At 39.8% G+C, this 27,179-nt stretch overlaps 1 protein-coding gene across 1 annotated transcript in view; it reads right to left on the reverse strand.

The window, feature by feature from the left end:
• Positions 1-581: 581 nt before the first annotated feature.
• Positions 582-27,179, reverse strand: part of LOC116986257 (protein-glutamine gamma-glutamyltransferase 2-like) — a 32,201-nt gene continuing 5,603 nt past the window's right edge. Inside the window, exons 3-13 of the mRNA XM_033041616.1 lie at positions 20,172-20,411; positions 19,132-19,250; positions 17,189-17,317; positions 16,002-16,179; positions 13,710-13,845; positions 10,724-10,827; positions 9,786-10,028; positions 8,059-8,331; positions 6,646-6,806; positions 3,905-4,041; positions 582-2,634 (exon numbers count right to left, since the gene is read on the reverse strand). Of these exons, the coding sequence (XP_032897507.1) occupies positions 2,478-2,634; positions 3,905-4,041; positions 6,646-6,806; positions 8,059-8,331; positions 9,786-10,028; positions 10,724-10,827; positions 13,710-13,845; positions 16,002-16,179; positions 17,189-17,317; positions 19,132-19,250; positions 20,172-20,411 (1,877 nt within the window). The 3' untranslated portion in view covers positions 582-2,477. The remainder of the gene's footprint in view (positions 2,635-3,904; positions 4,042-6,645; positions 6,807-8,058; positions 8,332-9,785; positions 10,029-10,723; positions 10,828-13,709; positions 13,846-16,001; positions 16,180-17,188; positions 17,318-19,131; positions 19,251-20,171; positions 20,412-27,179) is intronic.

The following is a 27,179-nucleotide window of genomic DNA, read 5'->3' on the forward strand; positions in this document are numbered from 1 at the left end:
GCAAGAAATTGCAGCGAACTGTGGATGCAGCTCAGACCATCACACAAACCACTCCCGCTGACTCCATTTATACTTCATTCTGGCCAGCAGCATAATCAAGGATGAATCACACCCTGGCCACTCCCTCTTCTCCCCTCTCCCAAAGGGCAAAAGGTAAAGAAGGTATAGAATACGCACACCTCCCGATTCAGGGACAGTTTCTTCCCAACTACTATCAGGCAACTGAAGTATCCTACCACAACTAGAGATCAGTCCTGAACTACTATCTACCTCACTGGTGACCCTCGGACTATCTTTGATTGGACTTTATTGGCTTTATCTTGCGCTAAATGTTATTCCCCTATCATGCATCTGTACACTGTGAATAGTTCAATTGTAATCGTGTATTGTCTTTCTGCTGACTGGTTAGCACGCAACAAACGTTTTTTGCTGTACCTTGGTTACACGTGATGAGAAACTGAACTGAAAAGACAAATAAACCTGAGGATTGGCTGTACGGATACCAAATTGAAAGAAAAGGACACCTGTTTGAAATCTGACAGGTGTACAGATTGAGAAAATAAAAACACAATAGTCCTCTGTACTCTTTGTAAAACATTTTATTGATTGGATAATTAGCAAAATTCCATTATGATTTATAAAATGTTTATGTTGAAAGCAAAAGAAAATCTAATAAGCAGATTACCTTGTAACAATAATAAGGACGTTACCCAGTCAAAGTTTATATTTAGGTCACACAAAGAAATTGCTGTTTCCATTAAAATAACACATATCATCATAGTTCTTGACCTCAATGTACATTCCATTGTTCGACTGGGCAATTTCAACAGCTAATTTAAACGTAAATGTTGAAGGCATTCGCATTCGTAACCGAACCTGCTTCATAGCTTGGAAAACACTTCTTAAGTACTGTCATTGTTATAATGCAAGGAAATGCAGGAATAACCCTGTCACGCCAACAATGTAATAAATGGCCAAGGTTTCATGATAGCATTTACAATTAGAGGCAAAATACTTTTGAACTGCACTAACATGCCAATTTTTATTTTATGCTCATGTTAATGGATTGGCCTTGGAATTAACTTCCAAAATAAGAGTGCAGAAACAAGGAACTGCAGATGCTGGTTTGCACAGAAGGACACAAAATGCTGGAGTAACTCAGCAGGTCAGGCAGCATCTCTGGAGAGCATGGATAGGTGATGTTTCGGATTGGATCCCTACACTATTAAAGCGTCCGGAGCCAAAACATACCTATCTTTGTTCTCTAGGTGTTGCTTGACCCACTGAGTTAACCCAGCACTTTGTGTCCTTTTGTTTTCAAAGAGGATTGCTTCTGATAGAAAACTTTAGTAATTTGGTTCAGTGTCTTAACATTCTTGAATAGCTATTACTGCCATGATATGACGACCTAATATTTGATTGCCTACTCTCTTTAAATGATACATGTGAAGAGTTGTCACGCAGCAACTACATGATGCCTGCCTCATGTATAAAGAGGCCCACACACGGTGGCCTCTGGCGGACAATGAAGCCTCTCAGATAAGCTGCATCTTACGTGGAATATAACAGAAGAAATGCAGGACAAATGCAAATGCAGAGACCAGATGTTTGGAAACAATCTTAATTCTCAGCAGCTGGAGGTTTGATAAGAAAGCAGGTTAACATTCCTGGCCTACTACATACAACACAGCTTTGTCTCAGGATAATTGGAATGGTATTTCACAAGCCGCCCATAAACTAACCACCCCACCCCAGACCCTGACTACGCTTGCCCAACCCATGAAAAATATAAATTCTCCTGTTATATATTTGTTTCATTGAAAGACAACAAGGCATAGATAAGTAGAGAATAGAAGACTGTGCAGATATGATTAATTGGGGAAGTTTGGAAGATACCATGTGAACTTCTACATGTTCTTAATTATGTTCCTCATCAACAAATAATAAAAATTAAAGCACTGCAGATGCTGGAAATCTGAAATAAATTCAAAAAATGTTGGAAAGACTCAGCAAGTCAGCCAGCAACTGATCATTATGTTCTTAATTATAAGGTATGATCTCACCCCAACCTCTGGCATCATCGCATCAGTTGACTAGTCGCCAAACCACAAGCTTTCTGTAGTCTCAATGCTTCCCTATTGCTTTTTGCCCATTTGCTGATCCTCGTGTTGCAGGCTGCCAGTGTATCAAAAAGCTGAGCTGACAAACAGGAAGCACCAACAAAAATACTAACAGGTGTTCTGAAGTTTTATGAGAAACACAAGCCTCTTCCTTCCCCCTGGTTTTGTCTGTTCATAAGAGCACAAAATAATGGAACAATGCAACACAACAGTGGTTCATTTTATCACAAAAATATAATTTATCATTGAAGTAATTTTTAAGAGACAAGGGAATGCAATAGTTAATCTCTGCTGAGTTACCCAGTCTTTTTTAAAGTTGCATTCTCAGATACAGCATTTCTTTCAGTATGATTGGCACTATTTAGGAGATGGTTTAATAATAATGTTTTTGTAACCCTTCAGATCTTTCAGCTTGTTGCAGTCGAAGTCCACAATCATTTTTCTCAGGCCTGATTTCTGAGGTGTGAATTTTGTCCTTATCTTTACTTGCTGGCCTGGGCTAATTGACTTAACCCTGGAATAAAAGAGGGAAGTTAAACAATGCTTGTTTTTATTGCAAAGATTGACACAAAATGCTGGAATAACTCAGCGGGTCAGGCAACATCTCAAGACAAAAGGAATAGAGAACGTTTCGGGTCGAGACCCTTCTTCTAACTCTTCATCAGTCTACGCCTTTTGTTTTTAGTGCAACGTATGGCAACTGAACCATCCTACCAACAACTAGAGAGCAGTCCTGATTTACTATCGACCTCATTGGTAACCCTCGGGCTATCTTTGATCGGATTTTATCGTACTTCATCTTGCACTAAACGTTATTCACATTATTGCCTTTATCATGTATCTGTATATTGTGGATGACTCGATTGTAATCATGTATCATCTTTCCACTGACTGGTTAGCATGAAACAAAAGCTTTTCACTGTACCTCGGTACATGTGACAATAAACAATACTCAAATGTATTAATTCAATTCTGAAAAATAATCAATTCATTAACCATTACTGTTTTATGTCAGACAAACTGTGAACCAATGAGGCGACCAATTTGGTGCACGCAACATTCTACATAACACATCTCAGCAATCAAAGGACCAAACTCCTACAAACACTTTCCTGGAATAATTAGAAGTGAATAGTTAATGAACCTTGCCTGTGCTGCATTCACTCTGAAGAAAACTCTTTGAAACAATATCTGTCTGAAAAGTATCTGCTGATTTAAAAAAAGTATCCTCTGTGTTACACATTGAAAATTGCAAAATTCCACCAAGTGCCCAGCAGTTGCACATTTAGTCTAAAGTTGACAGTGAGCTGGTCAAAGAAAGGAGATGTTTATGCAATAAAAAAGGAACAGGATTAAATAAATAAGCATGCTATATTGTACTGGCCATACTTTTCACTTTTACTTTGAAGTTTGATTCGACTAAAGTCAATAGATTTAATTTCAGAGGCATAGCACAATTTACTGATGCCATTAAAACAATATAATGCTACTGATTATCAATGAATTTCCAGCCTAGTCTATTTTATTGTTGGAGGCCTGATTTAAAGCATTATATCAGTCTCATATGACATCTGTTTGATGGGTAAATCTTGGGCAGGATTCTGAGGGAAACATCCTGCATTTCACTCATTTATGTGGCCTCAGATGAGACTGATATAATGCTTTAAATCAGGCCTCCAACAATGGTTGTGGACCACAGCCAAGCATTGGTTACAGGTGAGGCAGCTCCAACTAAGCCAAAAAAGTACTTTACACAGAACCCGACAAGTGCACATTCTACTTACGGGCACTGAAGCACCTGTTCTTCAGTGAGGCCAGCTCCCTCCACATGAAAGACCCCATTATACAGATGCTCTGGCAGCGGGTTAGTAAAGCAAATTTCCGCCACGATTTCTCGATACTGTACTGGTTCTCCTATGATCTGTGGGAGCAAAATCTTTGGTTAATTCCCATCATATTTTGTTCTACACAAACTGTTAAATAATTGCTTTGAATTAAAATATTTCACATTTCTTAAACAGGCACAAATTTCCGTTTGATGATCATCAATTTTCCAAATTTTATTTGCTTTGATTTCCTGCCACATTGAATAATTATTTTACAATGTGCTATTTATTATCCATTGTGGTTATTGCATTTGATTGAGGAATATACACATAGCATTTAAGATTCCAAGCACACTTGGAATGGCACTAGGAATGAAAGGCTGGAAGTAACAGCAATGTTAGGACAAATGGGGAAAGGGAGAACATGGGGTGAGTGTAATGTAATGAAAAGGAAATTGCTTGCGATGGAGAGTGAGCCCAGTATAGAATGTATTCAATGTCTCTAGGAACATAAAGCCCCTGTCCCACTTTCCCGAGTTGCTCACGAATTCTCCCAAGTTTTCCATTTGATTCAAACTCGGGGAATGTCCATAGCGAGTCCGTACCAGTTCCTAGGAGTCCGTAGATATTTTGTAGCGGCTCGTAATGCCAGCCTTAGGTACTCGGGGCATCAGGTAAGTCGGGACATTTTTTCAGCAAGTTGAAAAATGTCCACGAGTAAAACAAATAGCCCTGAGTACCTACGGCTGGCTATTACCGTAATTCTCTGAGTTTGAATCAAGGGGAAAACCCGGGAGAATTTGTGGTAACTCGGGAAAATGGGACAGGGGCTTAAGGAACTAAGCATTAATCAAAAAAAAAATACGGGAGCAGTAGGTGGGTTTAAAAATGGATAAATTCAAAGGATCCAATGATTTTCATCCCAGCGTATAAGGAAACAGTTTGAAGAGAATTTCAATAACGGTAACTACTGAGATGGTGGAAGTTCAAGCTATTATTTAAAGTTCTGCAGATTTCAGAATAGTTTCTGCAGATTGGAGGGCACAAATATGACTTTATTTTATATATAATGGAAGAAAGAAGCAACTTGTCTACTGACATCAGCTGCAGGGAAATTACTGGAATCCATAATTAGGGCTGTATTAACAAGCAGCTTGAAAAAAATAATAAGAATGAGAGGGGAAAAATATGCCTTTATTAAAGGAAAATCATGTTAGATTAACCTGCTGGAGATCTTTGAGGATGTATCTGTTAATTGGTATAACAGATGATGGGTAAGCCACTGGCCATGGTCTATTTGGGTTTCTGGAAAATATTCAATTATGTCCCTCACAGTAGGTTGATCAGAGCACATGGAATCAGGTGTAAAGTAGTGACATAGATTGAGAATCAGTCATTGTAGAGAATGCATAGAGAGTGACTAAATAGTTTGTTCTGTGCTTGGTGGACTGTGACTGATGAGCATCACAGGATTGCTTGGGGACAGCTTTGTATTATATGTATCATGATATCACTGGTAGGACATAATGTCATAGTTCTCCCATAGTAAACATATGGGAGTTTAAGTACAGAGGACGCAAAGAGGTTACAGGGTGATATAGTACACTGAATTGCAGGGACATAACAGATGGAATACAATGAGGAAAAATGTGCAGTATTCTACAATGGTGCACATATTAAAAAGTGATGTATTTGTTAAATGGCGAGAGATTAAGTAAAGTTGATGTTCAAAAATATCTTGATGTTTGTACATAAGTTGCCGAAAGCCAACATGCAGAAGCATCAAGATTAAGGGAGCAACATTGTTGTTACTTTTCTTGAAATGATGTATTGAGAGGATTTGAATACAGGTGTAAGGAAGTTATATTGCAATTGATGAGTCCACACTTGGAATGTTGAAGACACAGTGAACAGCAGATGCTAGATTACATTAAAATACACCAAACTGCTAGAGTAACTCAGTGGGTCAGGCTGCATCTCTGGAGAACATGGATTGTAAAAATTGAATTCTCTAATTTCAGATAACATGCCCCTCCACCCCCATCCTCCCACATATACTCGAGCTTGAGATTCATGTGAATGAGGGTTTGATGCTCAGAAGCTACATCCACTCCCTTTATTTGGCATCACACATCATTGCATCATAGTCATATAGCAGTGAAACACTTTGACACCATGCTGACTATCAACCACTTATCTTTACACCAAATCTACATTATTCTCTGCACATTCTCAAATATTCCCCCAGATTCTCCCATTCACCTGCATGCTGAGGACAATTTACAGTGACCAATTAATCCTCCATCCTGGGACGTGGGAGGAATCCAAAGCATAAGGGGACATTCACATAGTCCAAACGGACAGCACAGGAAGTCACGGCTGAATCTGGATCAACGGAGCTCTTTTTGGCAGCAGCTCAACTAGTTGTGTCTTTGAGCCAGCCAGCAACATTTAGTCTGGTTTACCATATTTTTCGTCTTAAACAACAGCTTCAGTTAGTAAGATAATATGGAGCACCTGATCCCCTGGACTATCGATATTCAAAGATAGTTTCTGTTCAGACATGAGGCTCAGCAGAATTTCACCAAGCCGACCACTTGATGTCTCAGAACTGCATGTTTTTCCATTCAATCATAGAAAATATAAAAGATTTTGCAATAAGATGATAATTCCTATTATATTCCCCTTGTAATGTATACCTTAATGTCCAGTTCTGGATTCTGCAGTGTGATCACTTTTTTGGCAACCAGGACTTCATTTGCGTCGTACTCTATAACAAGGCTCGTGATGCAAATCTGATTGTGTTCTGTTATGGACTTGCTATAGTCTGAATAACGCACCTGAAAGGTCTCGGTTTTTACTGAAGAAAAGAAATAATATTGAGTAATACATTAAATATATTTTACTGAAAAACATTCTTGATTTTCTTGCTTTTTCATTGCTGTTCTGTTGCATTGTTTAGTTTTTAAGTTTAGTTTAGTTTAGAGATATAGTTCGGAATCAGGCCCCTCGACCCACCGAGTCTGTGCCAACCAGCAATCCCTGTACACTAACACTATCCTACATACACTAGGGGAAATTTATAATTATACCAAACCAATTCATCTACAAACCTGTATGACTTTGGAGTCCAAAGGCCCATATAACTCTAAACCTATCCTATCCATGTACCTGTCCATATGTTTCATAAACACTGTGAAGGTATCTCCTCCGGCAGCTTGTTCCGTTTACCTACCACCCTTTGAGTAAAAATAAATTCCCCTCAGGTTCCTATTAAATCTTCCCTCCCTCTTCTTAAACTTGTGTCCTCTGGTTATTGATTCCCCTACTCTGGTTAAAAGAATCTGTACATTTACCCTATTTATTTCCCTCATGATCTTATACACCTCTGTAAGATCTCCCTTCATCCTCCTGCGATCCAACGAATAAAGTCTTAGCCTACTCAACCTCTCCTATAGCTCAGGCCCTTGGATCCTTGCAACAACCTTGTAAATCTTTTTTGCACCCTTTCCACTTTGACAACATCTTTCCGACAGAATGGTGCCCAACACTGAATGCTATACTCTAAATGTACTCATCTTTTACAACAGCAACATGACCCCTCAACCGATATACTTGTGACATCACTTTCAAGGAACTATTGTATGTACCTGCACTCCTAGATCCCTCTGCTCTACAACACGCCACAGACGCCTGACATTCACTGTGAAGGTCCTGCCCTTGTTTGACTTCCCAAAAAGCAACACCTTGCACTTATTTTATTAAACTCCAACTCACCTGCCCAACAATCAAGATCCTGCTGCAATTTTTGACAACCACCTTCGCTACTATCAGTAATATCATCTCTGACCATTGCCGTGATCATGCTTAATCCATCTGCTCCTCTTTTACTCCCAACTCTATCTATCCTGAAGCATCTGTACCTTAGAACATTGAGCTGCCAGTCCTGTCCCTCTCTTAACCAGGTTTCTGTCATGGCTACTTACGACCCAGTCGCATGTACCCATCCGCGTGCAGTTCGGAAGTTCTTTATTTCCTAGGATTTGTTTCAATTATCTTCACAATGATTCAAATATTAAGCTCTTATACCACCCTCACAATCGCAACATTACCTTCCTGAGGTCCAAGTTTGAAGCTCTCCAAATCTTTCCATCCACACTCCTGAATTGATTTCCCATTGTGCAAGATGGTTTGGGCACAGAACATGAGCCTGCAATTCTTCACCACTGAAGTGTTATTTTTAACAACAACAGAGGTCTCAAAATTCTGTCCATTCAGGTTGGTTTGGCTTGCATTCAGTTTTATAGTCATCGTATTATCCAATTTGGTCGGTAAATTGAGTTTCGCATCTGCTTTATTGAAAGTATCCCTTTCTTCCTGTAAACCTTTTTTTAATTGAATAATTGTTGCATATGTTAGAACAGTAAGTAATGTTCCTTCCCTTTTCATGCAGAATTTCCCATGAGGAAAATAAGCACAAGAAAACATTATGGAGAATAAAATTTGTTTTAATGTTTAAAGTTAAAAAGCACTTTCCTCCTACCAAAAGTTCTCAAAAAATCCTAAATACCTGATGTTTATAGATTTATAAGAAGCAGCATTATTATTAACTTAGCCATGTCATTCATCATTATTGAATGGGTAGAACTTATTTGTCATGTAGATCTGGATTTCCCTCTAGTCTACGACTCATTTTTGGCCGTAGGGCAGCAGAAAAATGGACTGGTCCAGAAATGTATGATTCAGTGCAGTCACATTTACACATGGCACACCTCAGTCATATTTGTGGTGAGGCCACTGTTTGAAAATTCAGTGTCTGAGGCTTAGAGAGTGGGCGCCACTTAATTGGCCCTTCCCCTGTGGTAGAAACCAAGTAAAAAGCACACAAAGGATCGGGTCAGGGATGTCACAAATGAATGTGGTGGGGGGAAGGGGTCAAGGGAGGCAAGAGTTGTAGATTGGAAAGGGGGCATCATGATCAGACCATGGGTCAGATGCTGGTCAGCAAGGAGCAATCACAGGTCTGTCATGCTTGGGGTGGTGGTAATTGGAATTAGTGTGAACTGCGCTATGCTGGAAGCTACTTGCGGATGTGCGGGAGGTCTGCAGGTTGGTTCAAGGGATCAATGATTAGGCTGTGACCATGGGGCAGTGTATGTATGTGGGGAGGGACAGGTTGATCTGGAGAATGGTCATCCATACGGTTTGACACCTAGGGGTAGTGTTGGGTGCTTGAAGGAGAGGACTTCAATTTAATGAAGTCAGCCTTTTTCACCTCCAGTGGGGAGGAAATAGCATTATTAAAACATAATTGGCTTTTCACCATCCCTAGCAGGAGATGGTGCTATATATCGTTCATGCAACTTGACATAATATGGACTTTGAGTAATATCCTGGAGATAAGGGTGTCACCAAATTACTCTATCTCTCTATTAAACTCTACATTCAAAGAGGCAGGCAAGGCTCTGTTGCTAGCCGGGCTAACTAGGCAGCTTTTTAGGTTGCCAAATGACAGTTCAGGTGGTAATTTAAGACAGCTGGCATAACGCGTGCGATAATGTGCTCGGACGAAGTACGTAGTTACCAGTCGGAATTATGCTCAATGAAGCATTCACATATTATTTCTGCTTCAAATAAAGTCACAAACTAATCATATTCACCAATCAAGACATGATATATACCACAATGACATGCAGCAAAATTACAATACAGTATCTCAACTCTTTTTACACGTTGCAATGAATGCAATTTCTATTATTTCTTTCCACTTCCAAACAAAAATGTCTCCTGTAACTTTTAATATGTATGTCATTTTAATATCAGCATCCTCACTGCTTACCTTCTGCGTATTTATAATTGTGTGTGAGATCCTCGCGTTCATCTCTGCCAACAGCCTTTGTACTGATGTGCTGACCAACTAATTGATGGTTGACACTAATCTGTCTTTTTGAACCATCTTTATAGACTAGCCATGTCACACAATCAGCATTGACTTCAGCAAAGACAAATGGGGTATCATATTTCAGATCAATATCTCCATTTTTAATGGCTTTGAGAGGAGAAGGTCCACAGCAGAACACACCTGTAAAGAGCAATGCTTAACATCACTACAGTGACAATAATGTATAATACTTATTGTACATCACTTACACTGAACAATCGTGTTTAATAATTGGAATTGCCAAAGATTTTGTAAGTTTCAAAGCTTCATGCACCTGGAATATTGTTTACGAGTTTGACTTTCCAGCTTAAATAAGGATAAATCTTGTAATGGACAAAGTGAACCAAGTTGATTCATTTTCGAGGGTTGGTTCTATAATTAAGTGAACAAGATTTATGTTCTCTAAAGTTTCAAAGAAAGAGATGCGACTTTATTGGGACATCTAAAATTCTTACAGAGGTTGTCAGGGTAAATGGAACATATCCCAAGTTGCCTTGGTGCCTGCAAGAATTGATCAATATTACATTTTCAAATGATGCTCTGTATCTTTAATAAAGATTTAAGACACGGGTGTTAGAAGGCAACAATTTTATCATTATGTATTTTCTAGTTAAAAGAGTTTGAGCAGAAACCAATCAATTGGATCCTTTCACTTTCACTTTCATATTCACTTCCCCATTATGTTTACGGGTGATGTAAAAATAAGTCCTTATGTAAGGAACGTGTTCAAAGGTTCAAAGGTTATTTTATTGTCACATACACCTAGGTGTAGTGAAATGCTTCTTGCCGATGCTTCATGAAAGACATATGGAATGCCTTATATCATCTACAATTACCTCCACTCTTTTCCTGTGGAGTTGGGTCCAGAACCTGCCAACCATCATAGCCTGGCTTCAAGTCAGGGCGTGTCATCCAACACTCTACCCAGCAATGGTAGTTCCTTCAGAAATATAAGGGAATAACAACTTATAATATTATGATATTAATAAATATAATATAATAATTTATTATAATATTAATAAATTGATGAAGAAAATGTTCTTTTTTCAAAGTTAAAATTCATCACATGATAAAATGTAAACTGTGAGAGGACCCTAAATCTCCTTGGCCAAATTACTAATACTTTCCTTTACAAGTAGAATTAATATAACTTTTACCTATGGCAATTATATATGTAAGACCTCCACATTACAAGTGATCTCCACATCCACCTAAATGGCCTCAATTAATAATGAAGTCATAAGAATCATTCATTTAAGGAGGCACTGATCAATCTCTGCCCAGAATGTTCCTTTTAGCACGTTAATTGTGGCTCAATAGCTTGCCCAACCTCTCCCAATAGCTCAGGCCCTCAAGTTCTGGCAACATACTCATAAATCTGCACTTTTTCCAGCTTAATGGCATTTTTCTTATAGCAGGATAACCAAAACTGAACACAATACTTTCAATGCATTCCAAACGCCTTCTTCACCAATCCAACTGTGATGCCACTTTCAAGAAATGATGTACCTGTACTCCTGAATTCCTCTAGTCTGATCAGTTTACTTCATACAGAGTAAAGACAGTTGTTGGTAATGAGCCATTCCTCACTTGATATTTTGGCAATAATGAAATTAATCAAGATCATTTTGATCTGGGAATCAGAATTATAAAAAGGAACCTTTATTATAAATCTCTCCCAAATATTCATGGTCATGGAAAGGTTAGGCTAGATTTGGCTGAGTGCTTAACACCTGTAATATGATTGGTTAAAGTCAAAACTATCAACAATGATTATTATCTTTACCACTTTTGGAGCAGAGGGTACATTAATGTGAAGGCAGAGTAGGCTAAGGTCAGTTTCCATTAACCCTTGCTATTCCTACCATAAGGTGGCAATTGGGCATGTTGTGTTTTAAGCAGTTACTCCAAAACTTGATAATTCCAAACAAAACTCAAGGAAAATATATATAATCCACTCTTTTTTTTTTAAACTGACATATTATTGGGCATTGAAATTCCTGGTTGTTGCAAAGCATACTTGGCACATAAAGTATTATTATGACCTTATTATGACCTTATGAAAGTGATCTAAGATATCGAAAGGTGGAACAGGGTTGGTCAGCTGGGTGCTTTATGTCAAGAAGGGTCAAAAACAATACAGATAAGTAACAATATTAAGGAGGTGCCTGTGCCAGGTTCACATTCAGGGCTGACTCCTGTTCTGACCCCATTATATGCACTGTTGCAATAAAAAGCAACATCAATTGAACTCTGGTTGCAATGGCAGGTAATAGAGAACCATGTGAAAGTAATACTTCTGCCATAATTCCAATAGCGGCTTGCATGGAGAAATGTCGTCATTAAGTAAAAAGTCTGATGCAGAAATATGTCACCCAATCTAGAGCAAATGTCATAGAGTTAGAGTTATATGTCACAGAATTGGGTGCAACGGCCCACTATGTTCAAGCCGAATCTTTTGTGCCTAAAACTGCACTGTCAAATTTACAGGGTGACACAATTCCCCTCAGAAAATATCACAATTGCTTTCTCCTCTGGAACTGGATCAATTTTCAAACTCATGTAACTGAGATAAAAAACCTGTCTGAATGGATTATGTCTCCACGAACTCTATAAAAGTGAAATGTTATATCTCATTCATTTGTTGAACGATTTTTCTATTTATGATAATGATTCCACCGGGTGGCACTTCGATGACAGCCTCGCTTACAGTCTGTCTGTCCTTTTCATCATTTTTAAATTATTATTAGTGTGGTTGAAAAGTATGTGTTAATGTTCTCTGGTTTGTTTTTGTTGGGGGAGGGGATGGGGTCGGGGGAAACTTTTTTTCAATCTCTTACCTTGCCGGAAATGCGATTGTTTTCCGGATCGTATCTCCGGTCGCTCTGCGACCTAACATCATGGAGTTGGAGGCCATGCTCAGGCCTAACTTTGAGCCCCACTGTGGGTATGTGGACTTACAATTGGAGCCGATCGCTTGCCTGGGATCGACGCTCCAACTGCGGCCTGCAGATTTCACTATAGATGTGCTACCAGTCACGGGTTGAGACCGACATCGGAAAGCTACAAAAGCCGCACGACATTCGACCAGCCCCGACTCATGGTAGATCACCCGGCGTGGGGGAGCTGAGATTCCCCCCCCCCTATGCAGGAGCTTGATTGCCCCAACGAGGAAGGCCAGCTGCCGGCTACGGGAGTAAGAACATCCCATCAATGGAAGGTTAGAGGCCCCCAACAGCTGGAGGACAAAGAAGGGAGAGATTGAACTTTTTTTTGCCTTCCATCACAGAGGAATGCGGAGGAGTCACTGTGGTGGATGTTCATTTTAAATGTATTTTGTGTGTTCTGCTGCTTTTTATTGGTATGACTATGGCAAATGAAATTCCTCATATGTTGCTAAACATACTTGGCTAATAAAATATGATTATAATTATGATTATGATAATAAAGGTCACCATCAGGTCGATGATTAACGATATATATTGATCTTATGGTGGCACCTGGTGGCAAGCCAAGGGCAGAACGAGCCATCGGCTCCAGATAGCGGCATCTTGGTGGGGGAGGCGCTAGTCACGAGGTCGGTACCTGAGTTGGTATTTAAGGCCGGGCAACGCCCGTGACCTGGGGGAGTAGGGTGCTGTATAGGAGAGAATAAACACGTCTAGTGCACACAACTCATGTCCGACTAGATTTTGGCTGGACTCCTGCGAGTCCACGCTACAATCTCATCCATATAAATTTTGCTTCTCTTATAAGTTTTTAATTTTCATTATGTGCTTTCAGTGTATGAGTGGATGTTGTACCTGCAGAGATGTAACTCACCACATGCTATCTTTTGTTAAGTTCAACGTTCTTCCACTCTCATCGCAGAAGGTATCAATTTTCAAATCTTGTTCCTTGTCATGGGCTGAGTTGAAATTTGTGATGTGTCGAGTGGCAATTCCCAAACATCTCAAAACTGGAGAAGAGCAACAATTATTAGGAAGACTTCAATGCAAATGAAATTTGAGATCTGTTTAAGCAAGCCAGTAAGGTGAGCTCCCCCCCCCCTCCCTCAACCACCTAGCCCTGCCCCATCTCAACCCTCCGATTTGCTCAAAGTACCTTAGCGACTGGAAGAATGATCTCTTCACATTTAGTTCATGTTGCATTAAGAAACACTGTTTGTTGGAACATCCACAACAAATCATAATTTAGTTTTGTCCTTTATCCCTGAATAATTTCCCATGCTCTATCATACCAGCTGTTTAACACTTAAAATGGAGAAACAACAAATGAACTGGAAATTCACAAGGTCTCTCTTTAGTTAGGATTGAGCTTCAGGGGAACACTAAGAAATGGAAGTTACAAAGAAGACACTGAGTCTGAAATTTCCACAAGGGTAGAGAGTCGTGGACGCAGCCTAGAACATTACGCAAACCAGACTCCCCAACATTGCCTTTATCGACACTTTGAATGCACCACCCACTTTACTAATAATTTTGGGATTTCCTGAATCTACACCATTTGCTGGAAATAATGGAAAGGTCTGACTGACATGGCTTAATCCTTACTGAGTTACAAATTCTATAGAACCTGTTCCAATTTTTAATCACAGAAGAATATTGACCCATTTATTTACCTGACAGTTGAATTCAAATTCTGTTTGGTGACCATAATAAAACATAATATATAAATATAGATTATATAACATTTAAAAATTCTGCCAGGCTAACATGACCGGCTTTTCTCTAGGCACATCATTTCTCAAATGTGCACCATAATAACACTGGTCTTCAAAATCTACAATCCATTATACTTTATGTATTTGCAAATCACTCTCACTTCATGTATTTTCTGGTTTTTATATCACCCTCATCATTGTCTGAAATCATATCATGTTCATACTTTCATGGTTGTAAAATGACTACAACACTGCAACACATTACGTTACAGCAATGTAAGAATTTGTCTTCCATCATGTGGTAGAAAAAAAAACTAGAGAAAGACTCAGAACGTTTGCTGATTCCATGGTTTCACAGTAATTCTATGGTTCAGAGCTAAAGGTGAACAGTTCCAAAAGCTGGAAAACCACAGTTTTAATACATAGCTCCTAAAACATGACAGGATGAGAGGAGCCTTAACCATAATTGGAGAGCAGCATGAAAGAGCTTTCATATCTGCAATAACCCCAGGCCTCAAAGTAAATTTTAAACAATTTCCCATGGAATGTGCTTCATTATTAGTCAAATAATATTTTTTGAAACAGGTTTAAGTAACGGTTTAATTAAAAATATTACAAAAATCTTTATCAAAACAAAGGATTATTTGAAGTTTGTAGGTAGTGTATCCTTCTCACTTGTAAAATATATTTGTGATCTTGTGCTGCAAGGTGGCATATACAAAACTTGCTTATATCAGGAGCATCAAAGAAATACAACAATTTTTTGTAGCAAATTACTCTTAATTAAACCCAGAGCTTGCAATGTTGCAGTAATTTGCCATGTGGCACGGTTTCTTAAGGAAGTTGTGATCCCCATCAGTTTTAAAGTCATAGAACATATAATTAAAATAAGCTTCAAATCAATAAACGGGATCAAAAGGAAATAATTACAGCTTCTGAGATGCTGACTGTACAGAACAGCAATGCCAGCATCCAGAGTAGATGTGTGCAAGGTGCTGGATGCATTCACACTGTTGAGAAGGTCCCAAGGGATAAATAAACCAGTGCTTGGCATAGCAATATACAGTCGTTGTAAGTAACTCAATGCTGTTCATGCTGTTCATAATGTTCTGTGTATATAAGTTCTCAATGTAATGTTCACCTATTTATACAATGTTGGTTTTTTTTTTTTTAATTGTTTCTTTTAAAATGAAAGTAGTGTAATATATGTCTATTGGTTTGTGGTTTGCATATATTTAACTGTTAAGTGTAACTTTTCACAATAGATGTTGGAAGCTCAAATTGAATTATAAAAATATGTGAAATAATAACAGAGATAATGAGGTGTGCATGCCTCAGTGACTTGGGATCACATCAGTTCCTTGAATAAAATCTTTGCAGTTCCATGCTAATTCCAGACATTAATTCTTATAGTTTTTCATCATCACACACCATTGGACAGAGTTACATACCAGTGCAGGCAACTGCGGCAAACACCCAACATTGCCCATAGCGTACAGGCTGGCACCCTAATTCATTCCATTTGCGAAGGATAGAAATGCTTCCATTCCACTGTGTTGGAGCTATTCCTTTTGAATAGTCACTGCCCCAATTACCCAATAGTATCCCATTATCATCATTGCAATTCACCTGTAAAGAAGTGAGAAACTGTAATTCTTTGCACAGTTATTCAAATAAAAAAATATTGAGTTTAAGAATGTGAGATAAATCTTTGAAGATTACGCTTTAAGCAAGGTGTGTATGTGGATTCTAGGTCTGTGAGGTACTGTATTGCTGAATTTGACTATGATCAACTGTAACATAATTAATTACATGTTAGAGGCACAAATGGAATTGTAAAAATGTGTAAAATCATTGCAAAGATAATGAGATGTGGGTGTTTCAGTGGCTTCGGTTCATATGAGTTTCTTGAACCAAAGCTTGTAGTTCCATGCTAATTTCAGATGTTAATTATTTCCTCATATTATTTGCCCTGCTTGGGTTTATATGGCAGTAAAACATCCTTGGAACTTCCTTACAAAGAAAATAAACAGGTAATAATTGACCTGGTGATTAAATGCCAATGACATTTGAATTTACACCTATCCACTTTAGAACCAGTGGTTTGAACGGGAATCCTAAAGTTGCTTTGTAAAACTACTGGTAACTGTTTCAAGTAACTTAAAAGAATGAAAGCAACCCTCAGGGCTGCAGGATTCCTGCCAGAGCATGTGGGCATCTTCAATTTTCAGGCTCAGAGAGAAGAGTGGGAACAATCAACAGTTTTTATTGACATAAGCTTGGTAGAATGCCTTGAAAACTCAAGTTCAGTTTCTTGCCAACAATCTCTGTGGCAAACAAATTGTTTGATTGGTTTGTATGAGCAACCATATCCAGCTTTATGTCTCTTCCGTTTTACTCTGAAATTTGAAATAATAGACTTATTATGAGTTATCTTTTCATAAATGTCCTTTATATAAATGTAATTATTGCGGTGAAAGTTTCAATGTCTTACCACGTTAATACAGCAGGGACAATAAATAGGTCCATCAAAATGTATACGTAGACATTTGTTAAGGGCTTTTGGTTTATCCCTGAGGAGTTCATTAAGTTATTGATAGCAATGACTGGCTTGTATGACACCAGGCTTCATGCTTACCACAGCAGATATAATCCTGCTGATGTAAATAGGATCATTTCTTTTGGAGAAATCTTCTTTTGGATTATCATCATAGTTTTTGCTGGCGTTCAAGAGTTTCAGGCAAATATCCACAATGCCATGTTCAAACTGAAAGTTAAGAATCAATAATAAAATGCACAGTAAGTGTCTATTTTACATTATGGTCTGGTGTATCTTCCAATGCATGATATCATGGTTGTGACTCATGACTGTGTCCATGCTCATCATTGGAGGTGATTTTCAAAATGGGTGACAACATTCTTTCTTCTTATTTTCCATCCATGCCATGACCTTATCCATTTACTTAGCCCGTCTACATCCTCCATGCAGCCCATACTAACACCCAGATGTGTATCATCAACAAACTTAGACATATTACACTTGATCACCACGATCATATGATTAATACAGATTGTGAACAGTTGAAGCCCCAGCACTGATCTCAGCAGAAGCTCGCTGCTCACAGCTATCGAAAAGGAAAATTCTTATTTATTACTAATCAAATGTTCTGGCCTTTAATCAATCGTCAATCCACAGTATAATACTAATTATCATGCAGTTTGTTTATTTAATGATTTTTTGTATGATACTTTACTTGAAATCCAAATACACAACATCAGTCGGTTCCCCTTTATCTTTTTTTGTTAATTATAACCATAAAAACCTCACACAGATTTGTCAATATAAATCTTTTCATAAATTCATGTTGTCTTTCTGCACTCATATTCTTATGTCCTAACTGCTCTGTTTCACTTCCTTAAAAATAGTTTCCAATATTTTCCCTACTTCTGCTGTTAAGCTGGGTGTCTCCAATTTCCTAAATTGCTCCTACTGCCTTTCTAAAAAAGTAGAGGCACGTTTAATGCCTTACCAGTTTGTGGGAACTATTCTAGAATCTATGGAATATTGGAAAGTTGACTACCGGTACATCCATTATCTCCAAAAGCACATTTTTTTTAAATCACTTGGATGCAGGTTATCCGATCATAGGGATTTATCACCTTTCTGTCCCATTAATTTCTCCTGTCTGGCTTTTCCAGGTCCCCACTTACACCAGACGTATAGTCTTCCATTATTTTCGGGAAGTTTGCTACTTCTTCAATAAAGACAGGAACAAAATATTGGAAATGTATCTGTTTTTTTTGTGATTATCATGAACATGATTATCCCTCTCACTATAAATAGTCTGTATTGATGATTGCTACCCTTACACTTGTAACTTACACTTGTTTTTAAGTTTCTTGTATGCCTTCCCTTTCCTCATCAATGCCATGGTTCATGTCTGCTCAACACTGAAATGATCCCACTCCTCAGATTTACAGTTGGTTTTGGCTTCAATTTGTGAATGAAATCATCTACTCTTCTTCTAAACCTGTCTTACCCAATGGACAACGCTTATTCCAAACAATCTATCTGGTGAATCTACTGCACAGATCTTCAGACGTGTAGATCTTTAGGTAGGAAGATGAAACTAGCATAAAAGTGGTGCAGATGCAGTATCACCTAAACTGTATTTCAGTTAAATCGGAATTGTTCTTATTCTTCAACTGTTTTGCAGTGAAAGTTCAATTTCTATTTGCATTCTTAATTGCCTGCTGTACTTGGCTGTTAACTTTCTACATGTTCATGAATAAGTACAGCAACATTTCCCTGTATATCACACTTACTAGTGCTTCTTTGTAAGATGTATATGTGCAATGGTGTGCATTTGTGTGCATGTGCATGTTTGTGCATGTGGGCATATGCATGCGAGTGCATGTGTACGTAATTGTGTTGATGTGTTATTTATGTGTCTGTGTGCATGTGTATGGCTATGTATATGTGTGTATGTATTTCCATGTGTGTGCGCACATCTGTGTGTTTGCATCCACTCCTTCTGCTTCTTTGATGTATACTTCACACACTGGTAAAGTTTTCATTACCTGTCCAAAATTCCAGGCTGAGGCCGAAATATGTTTATGTGTACCATAATATGTCAACCCCTGGTCATTCAGCACATATTCTCTGCGTTTATCGTCAGCATCCAGGAAAACAGCATCAGCTGAAATTTGAATATAAATCAGGGGGATTAGCCAAAACATATCCTCACACATTTACTTTCATTAACATCTGTATACTATGTTGATGTTTTATCCTGATGCAAAGTCATCATTTGTTCTCATCCCGATCTACCATTAAGATGATGGGGAGGAGGTGTGTTCATGAACTGTGATAGTTGACGGGGGGAAGGTTTTAAATAGTGGATAAAGGACTGAGACCTCATGATCCTAAAGGAACAGCACTATTTTTTTTAATGCTAGGATAATATATGAGTTGCAGTTGGTGGTGGAAGGAAGGAAGTCCCTGACCTTCTGAGTGGTAAAGCTAAGCACTTTGGTAAAGTTCACAGATGAACCACAAAGGTCCAGGTCAATGCCTGGAGGTCTATTTTGTTTTATTCTTATTATATTTTAACAGTCGGTTGAAGGACATTTATGATTCTACCTGTGATGCATGAAGGGAAACTGACTTGGAGAATTTATTTTGCATATTAATGCCAAATAAGTTGACAACATTTTATTACCTTGAACAGCTGCCAATATCACAAACAAGCCTTCACAACAATGCCTAACAAAGTTAAGCAAGCTTTGGCCAGCTAGGCGCAAGGTGGTCATGGTGAGGCAGCAATAGTGTTGCTGCCTACTAGCGAATGCTACGCCAGAGACCTGGATTCGATCCTGACTACGGGTGCTATCTGTACGGATTTTGTACGTTCTCCCCGTGACCTGCATGGTTTTCACAGTTTCCTCCCATACACCAAAGACGTATGGGTTTGTGGGTTAATTGGCTTGGTAAATGTAAAAATTGTCCCTAGTGGGTGTCGGATAGTGTAAATGTGCGGGGATCGCTGACCAAGGAGCAATTATTGCAGATTGCTCTGCCTTTGAGATATATATTTTGATAATTTCACACAATATTGTACCTGAGCACCAGGGGTTGAAGAGCAAGATGAATTCTCCCAGATTAAATATACTAGATTGGTCCTTTGTTGAGCACATCATATTCAAGGAGAAGTGACCAATCTTGCTGGTGGACGGTGAGCAAATGGACAGGGTTAACTGGTTTCCAACGTTGCTTACAAGGGCAGCATTCCATGAATTTTCAGCCAGTGTATTTGAAAGTGGAAATGTGATTTTTTCAAATGCCCCTGAAGCCTCCACACCTGGAAAAAAAAGGATTTTTGAATTTCCAAAAATGAATTAGACTGCCTCCTCAAATTATGTAATTGAAAGTTCATCAATGGTTTGCTCAAAATAAATGTGATATTTGATCTTTGATAAATCTAATCGATTTACCAATTAATTACTGTAGGCTTTACATGCACGATTGAATTTACATTTGTTTACATTCACTACTCGATTAAAATCATTTGTATCTTCACTTGCCATTTTTCTTTTATCTCTTCTCACTTTATATCTTAATCAGTATTCAGTTCCTTAGCATGACTCCCTAACTCATCAGTGCCACCAAAGACATTGGTAGACTGGCAAGCTGAATAACAATCCCTCTCAATGTGAGAATCATTCATCTTATCAACATCTATTATCCATTTTTATTCATGGGGTGAAAAGAGTTGATTATCTATTTAGTGGTTCCTGTTATGCAGGACTAAACTGCCTCAGAAACCTGTCACATGTTGTTACTCCGGAGAGTAGCCACTGTTTTTCATGTAATCTCACTTGTAGGGAAAGTGGACCTATTCACTGTTGTCACTAGGTCTGACGTTCCAATTTCAATCTAGTACAAATGCATTATGGAACACTTCAGACTCAATGGGCCAGTCGAAGGGCAGCTTTTACTCAGTGGGAGCATTTCTGTGTTCAATTCACAGAGAGACTTCAAGCTCCATATCAACGATGCTACCATATGATTTTAGAGGTGCGCACCGCTTCTGATTTGCAATGGGGAAGTGAGGGCTGCAGGGTCCTCATTTGGCCCATGCTCTGTAGGTTGGAATTCCATGACATGGGCACTGTGGACATGGTGATTGGTATCCACTGGCTCCCAATGCACTCGGGAATACTATTTTACTTCGGAGTCACGTGAGGGACTCCATGAAGAACCCGGTAGTCCGCATGCACGTCATTACGCTACACGCATTGCACGAGTCATTTCGATGGAGGAAGGACGTTCCTCCTAAACGGCTGGTGTATACAACCAGCGAAGACAGGTAAGAGATCTACGTTTTTCTTACCTCTAGGATGGACAGAAGATGAACCAAAGCTGCAAAAAAGCTGGCGGGGGAGAGCCGTGCAGGAACGGGCAGCCAGCGGCGGCAGACGGCAGGGCTGTCTCCATTGTCGGGAGCACCTGTGCCAGAGCTAGCCTCACCACCGGCGGAAAGGCTAAACGTAAAACCGACAGAGCCGTTCTTTCGGACGACTCGGATTTCGAACAGCCCCACGCCACCTACGCTCAGGGGCCTGTGGGGCTGAAGGAATTGGAGGAGCAGCAAGCGACCAGTGACCGAGATCACTGGAACGCGTTTGAGCTGCGGGACCAGCGACCGCGAGCGGTCAGCGCTCGAAAGCTCTGTACCGCATTGGAGCGGCAGCTGGTCCAGGACAAGCCGCAAGAGCCAGGTGCCCGAGAGCACTGGACGAAAATGGAGCGGCTGATGGAGGCAATACTCCAGAGGGGGTCTGGCTCTACTGGGCAGACATTCAGCCTCTCTGCAGTACCTTATTCAGGGCTGTATTCGGCGTCTATTGCCTCCCAGGACAGCATAGCGGGGCAGATTTGGACTGACCCTGAACAGGAACTGATGGAAAACTCAGTGCAAGGGATGAGTGGGAACTTACTTGAAATGGTGGCTCAGTTCACAAAACCAGAACTCACAGGGGATAATTTACCAGCCAGGTTAGCGGCAAGTATTAATTACATGTCCCTGAACCAGCTACAGGGACAAGCCCTAATTGACACCATGGGCATCACCTGCAACCTGGAAACGATAAATCCCTTAATGTCCCAACCGTGAACGCATGTATTTAGAAGCATGTAGGAGCATGCATCAGGACAAGGGATGTCTTACTGCAAAAAGTACTTAAAACCCTCACCGCAGGGATAACAGCATTCACACGAACCCTGGATGAGGAAGATATGAATCAACACCAGAAAGATGCCCTGGCCCTCTTCTGCAATACCCAATATGAACTGAATAATATCAGAAAGAAGAGCATACAGCCGGTACTAGGCCCAAAATTTGCAGGACTATGCAGAACGGAAACGACCACCGAAAAGACTTACCTGTTTGGAGGGGACCTACCAAAACAGGTAAAAGATTTGGACGAAGAATCCAAAGCCCTGGGAATCATAAAAGCAACCAAACGCCACCCCCAGAAGTACCACCCCTATGCACTCATGGGTCGCAAGGACTACTCCGGGGAACAGTCGAGGGCAAGACCAATCCAACAGCGGTCTTTTTTAGGACATGGCCCAGGCCGGCCCTCGTGGAAGATGCACCCATCTACAACACAAATCAAGACACCGGGGCCTCAACGTCCTCGGGGACAAGGGAAGAAATAAGACCACTGGTAACCATAGAGGTAGGTAGGTCTGGTCCCTTACTTATTAACGAAAGCATGGGTGTTGGTGGCAGATTACACTTTTTTCTGGATGCATGGTATAAGTTAACATCAGATACTTATATCCTAAGCAGTATCCAGGGATACACGATAGAGTTCTTACAACCACGTAATCCTCCAGTCCAGCATGTACTGAACAGAGTGTTCAGGCTTAAGGGCGAAGATAAAGCAAAAGCACATGCTGAACTGCAGAGACTCCATAAAATGGGGATAATTGAACAAACCCAACACGAACCTTTAGAATTCGTGTCAAACATTTTTATTAAACATAAGAAAGATGGTGGTTGCCGCATCATCATAGATTTGAGTAATTTGAATGTTTTTGTAAAATATATTCACTTCAAAATAGAAACCTTTGCTACTGCTAAACTATTAATCTCCAAAGGTTACTATATGGCAAGCATTGATTTAAAAGATGCTTACTATTCAGTACCCATAACAGGTGACCACAGACATTATTTGAAATTTAATTGGATGGATCAACTCTGGCAATACAGAGCACTACCAAATGGACCTAGGTTATTTACTAAATTATTAAAACCAGCCTTAGCTTTCCTACGGGAACATAAACACATTGTGATGGCTTATTTGGATGATATACTTATATTGGGCAAAAGGGTAAAACAAGCAGAATTAACAATAACAGCCACCATTTGAAAGCCTAGGATTCATTCTCCATCCAATTAAATCTAAAATGAAACCTTCAACAACAATGGATTTCTTGGGATTTACCATTAACTCAGTTCTTATGTCAGTGACTTTGCCACAAGACAAAGCAATAGCCCTCGAGGAGGATTGCAGCAAAATCATTGACACAAGCAAACCATCTATTAGACGGGTGGCGAGAACGATTGGCAAGATAATAGCAGCTTTTCCAGCTGCACAATTCGGACCTTTATATTATCAGAATTTACAAAGGGCAAAAATTACAGCTCTAAAAAACAATGGAGGTCATTTTGATAGACCTATGGAACTACCAAAAGAAGCCATATTAGAACTACAATGGTGGAAAGAAAACATTAGGCATTGTTCCATTCCAATCATTATCAGCAATCCGTCTATCACACTACAAACGGATGCTAGTGCTCTCGGATGGGGTGCCACGGATTCCATCACCAGCTGTGGTGGGAGATGGAATGAACAGGAGTCATCATTACTACACACTTTGGGCATAAATTACTTAGAAATGTTGGGAGCTTTTCACGGCCTTAAGTCATATTGCTTAGGGTTATCTCACCAGCATGTAAGATTACAAATTGATAACACCACTGTGGTAGCATACATCAACCACATGGGTGGAAACAAATCGACATCATGTGACAATCTGGCAAACAAGATCTGGCAATAGTGTATCCGCAGAGGAATTTGGATATCAGCTACCTACTTACCAGGTAGACAAAACTTAGTGGCAGACATCAGGTCATGCAAATTCAATGACAACATCGAATGGATGTTGGACAAAAAATTATTTGCTGAAATTACAGCACGATACGGAACACCAGATGTCGATCTATACGCACCCAGGCTTAACCACCAAGTGCCAAAATATGTATCATGGGAACCAGACCCTGGGGCAGCAGCTACAGATGCTGTTTCGCTGCATTGGGGGAAATTGTTCTTTTATGCATTCCCTCCCTTCTGCCTCATCAGTCGGGTACTAAGTAAGATAAGACAAGACTCTGCGTCTGGTATCTTAATAGTACCCTATTGGCCTACCCAACCATGGTTCCCAGTGGTACAGGAGATGATATTAGAACCTCACATCACCATTCAACACTGACCGGATCTACTGGTAAATCCAGCAACTAGGACAAGTCATCCTTGTCATCGTCACATTAATGTTTTGGTTTGTAGAGTCTGAAAGCTCCTTTATTACACCTGGGCTTAACAACGAGAGCTATGAACATGATCGCTGGAGCCCAACGAGAGTCAACAAAAAATCAATACCTAGTATATATCAGAAAATGGCACAGGTATTGCAACCAGAACAACATTATCCACAGACCTACGAACATTCAACCGGTATTGGAATTTCTGGTAAATTTACACCATGACGAACGACTTATGTACAGCACCATCAACTGTGCCAGAAGTGCCCTGTCTACCTACCTCTGGAGAGAAACGGAACTACAGCCTGTGGGGTCACACCCTTTGGTAACCAGGCTCATGAGGGGCATATTCAATGCTAACCCTCCTAAGGCCAGATATTCCCATATATGGGACGTTGGCATCGTTCTGAATCTACTAAGGAACTGGACTCCAGCCACTAGCCTGTCATTACAGACTTTGACCTTAAAAACGGTCATGCTGATGGCATTGGTCACAGCACAAAGGGCGCACTCCCTACACAAATTGAGGCTGGATAACATGACCAGTTCGCAGGAAAATTTACATTTTTACATCCAGGAACTGGTAAAACAGAATAGACAGGGGTCGGCAGGCCTAAAAGTGATTTTCAATAACTACCCTGCAGATGAGCGACTGTGTGTGGTAACACATCTAAAAGAATACATTAAACAAACCAAAACCATCAGAGGCACAAAAAAGGCACTGCTCTTTAGCCACAGACAGCCTCATAAACGAATAACAAAACAGACCATTTCCAAATGGATAAAACAAGTACTTACTAAAGCAGGTATAGATACTAATTGTTTAAATCTCACTCCACCAGGGCTGCAGCTACGTCGGCAGCATACAAGTTGGATGTTCCATTGGATCAGATCCTCAAGACGGCAGGATGGTCATCAGAAGGAACTTTCCGTAAATTTTATAATAAATCAGTGGAGGAAACTGGAACTTTTTCAAAAACTATTTTAAGTTCCGTAATATAATTTGTCCCCATGAATATATGGGGTTTATGATTTCTTTTGTTAACAAATTTGTTTGTTGCATCTACATACCATATGGATGTCGAATATATTTCTCCCCTATACGAAGGCAGATGTGTGTCATGGACTCGTCCACGGCAAGAATCACAGAGCTTTGAAATCTTCATGGAGTCCCTCACGTGACTCCGAAGTAAAATAGTAAGATTAAACGAGCACTTACCAGTTCGAAGTTTGATCTTTATTTTATGAGGAGTAACGTTGAGGGAATACATGCCCTCCGCTCCCACCCTGGATCATAAACTTGGCTGGTATCTTTTTCTCTAATCTTACTATGTTTAAGTCATTACAGGTATCTGTGATTCACACCGCTGCTTTGAAGAATGACGTGCATGCGGACTAGCGGGTTCTTCCTGTATTCCCTCAACGTTACTCCTCATAAAATAAAGATCAAACTTCGAACTGGTAAGTTCTCGTTTAATCTTACTATTTCTGTGAATTTCAATCCCACATGGTGCTGTGAGTCAGGTGTTTCATTCATGCCTACACTCGGCCAGTGGCAGCTGCATTAGCATTAACTAAAAGGAAATCACCTGAGTAGTTCATTCTGACTAAGTCATTCCTATCCAGCCGGATACGTATCCTCTAAGGTAGTAAAACAGACTCTTCATTTGTAGACAGGAAGAATTCACATGGACTCTGGGTTTTACCTTCAGAACAAACTTTCTTTATTACAAATTGTCAAATTTGGGAGACAACCACCCTAGCGCAGATACAAAGCATACGTCGTTTTTTATGCGACCCATTATCTACTTTCCCCCATTATCTCTACCCCACATACACAGTGAGTACATAAGATAAAGGAATTCATACTTAACATACTGTGCTCTAATGTGTCGTGTGCTATGAAAGCTGTAAGTAGTTCCATTTTACCATGTACTGTATGTGCAATGAATGCTAAGTTCACCTTAAGGTCACTTTACTTGCAACTGGTCACAGAGTGGTATTATCCAGTTTCAACCAGATTTTTGTGCAGAACCACATCCAACATTAAGGATGATTTTACTATCTGCCTTTGCCACTGTCTACTTCAATCTATTGTCAGGCTTGACCCATTGTGTCCCTTTGAACTACTAAAGACCCTGGGCTAGTCCCAGCAATCATCTCCCTCCAAATCTATCGACCTTGCCCTATGGATCAGGCCCACCTCCCTTGAAGCCCTATTCTCCAGATCACCACTAACGCCACAACTCTCTCCGCACCACCAACCAAACCTATCGAGAACTAATTATACTCACCAAATTAACAAACCTAACACCAAACTAGCAATATCAAATCCTGACCAGTGTTCTTTGAACCCACCAATACATCACTCTGGCCCACCCGCACCCTGACTCCTCTTCCCATCAAACAGGCCTGATCCACCCTTACAATGCCCAATCATCTATACCACTCGCTGTAGCCTATTGAACAGCCCCAGATCAAGATTTACATTATGCTCTTTGCATGTTTTGCAACAGT

The sequence above is a fragment of the Amblyraja radiata genome, chromosome 23, assembly GCF_010909765.2.
Source record: "Amblyraja radiata isolate CabotCenter1 chromosome 23, sAmbRad1.1.pri, whole genome shotgun sequence".
NCBI lineage: Eukaryota > Metazoa > Chordata > Chondrichthyes > Rajiformes > Rajidae > Amblyraja > Amblyraja radiata.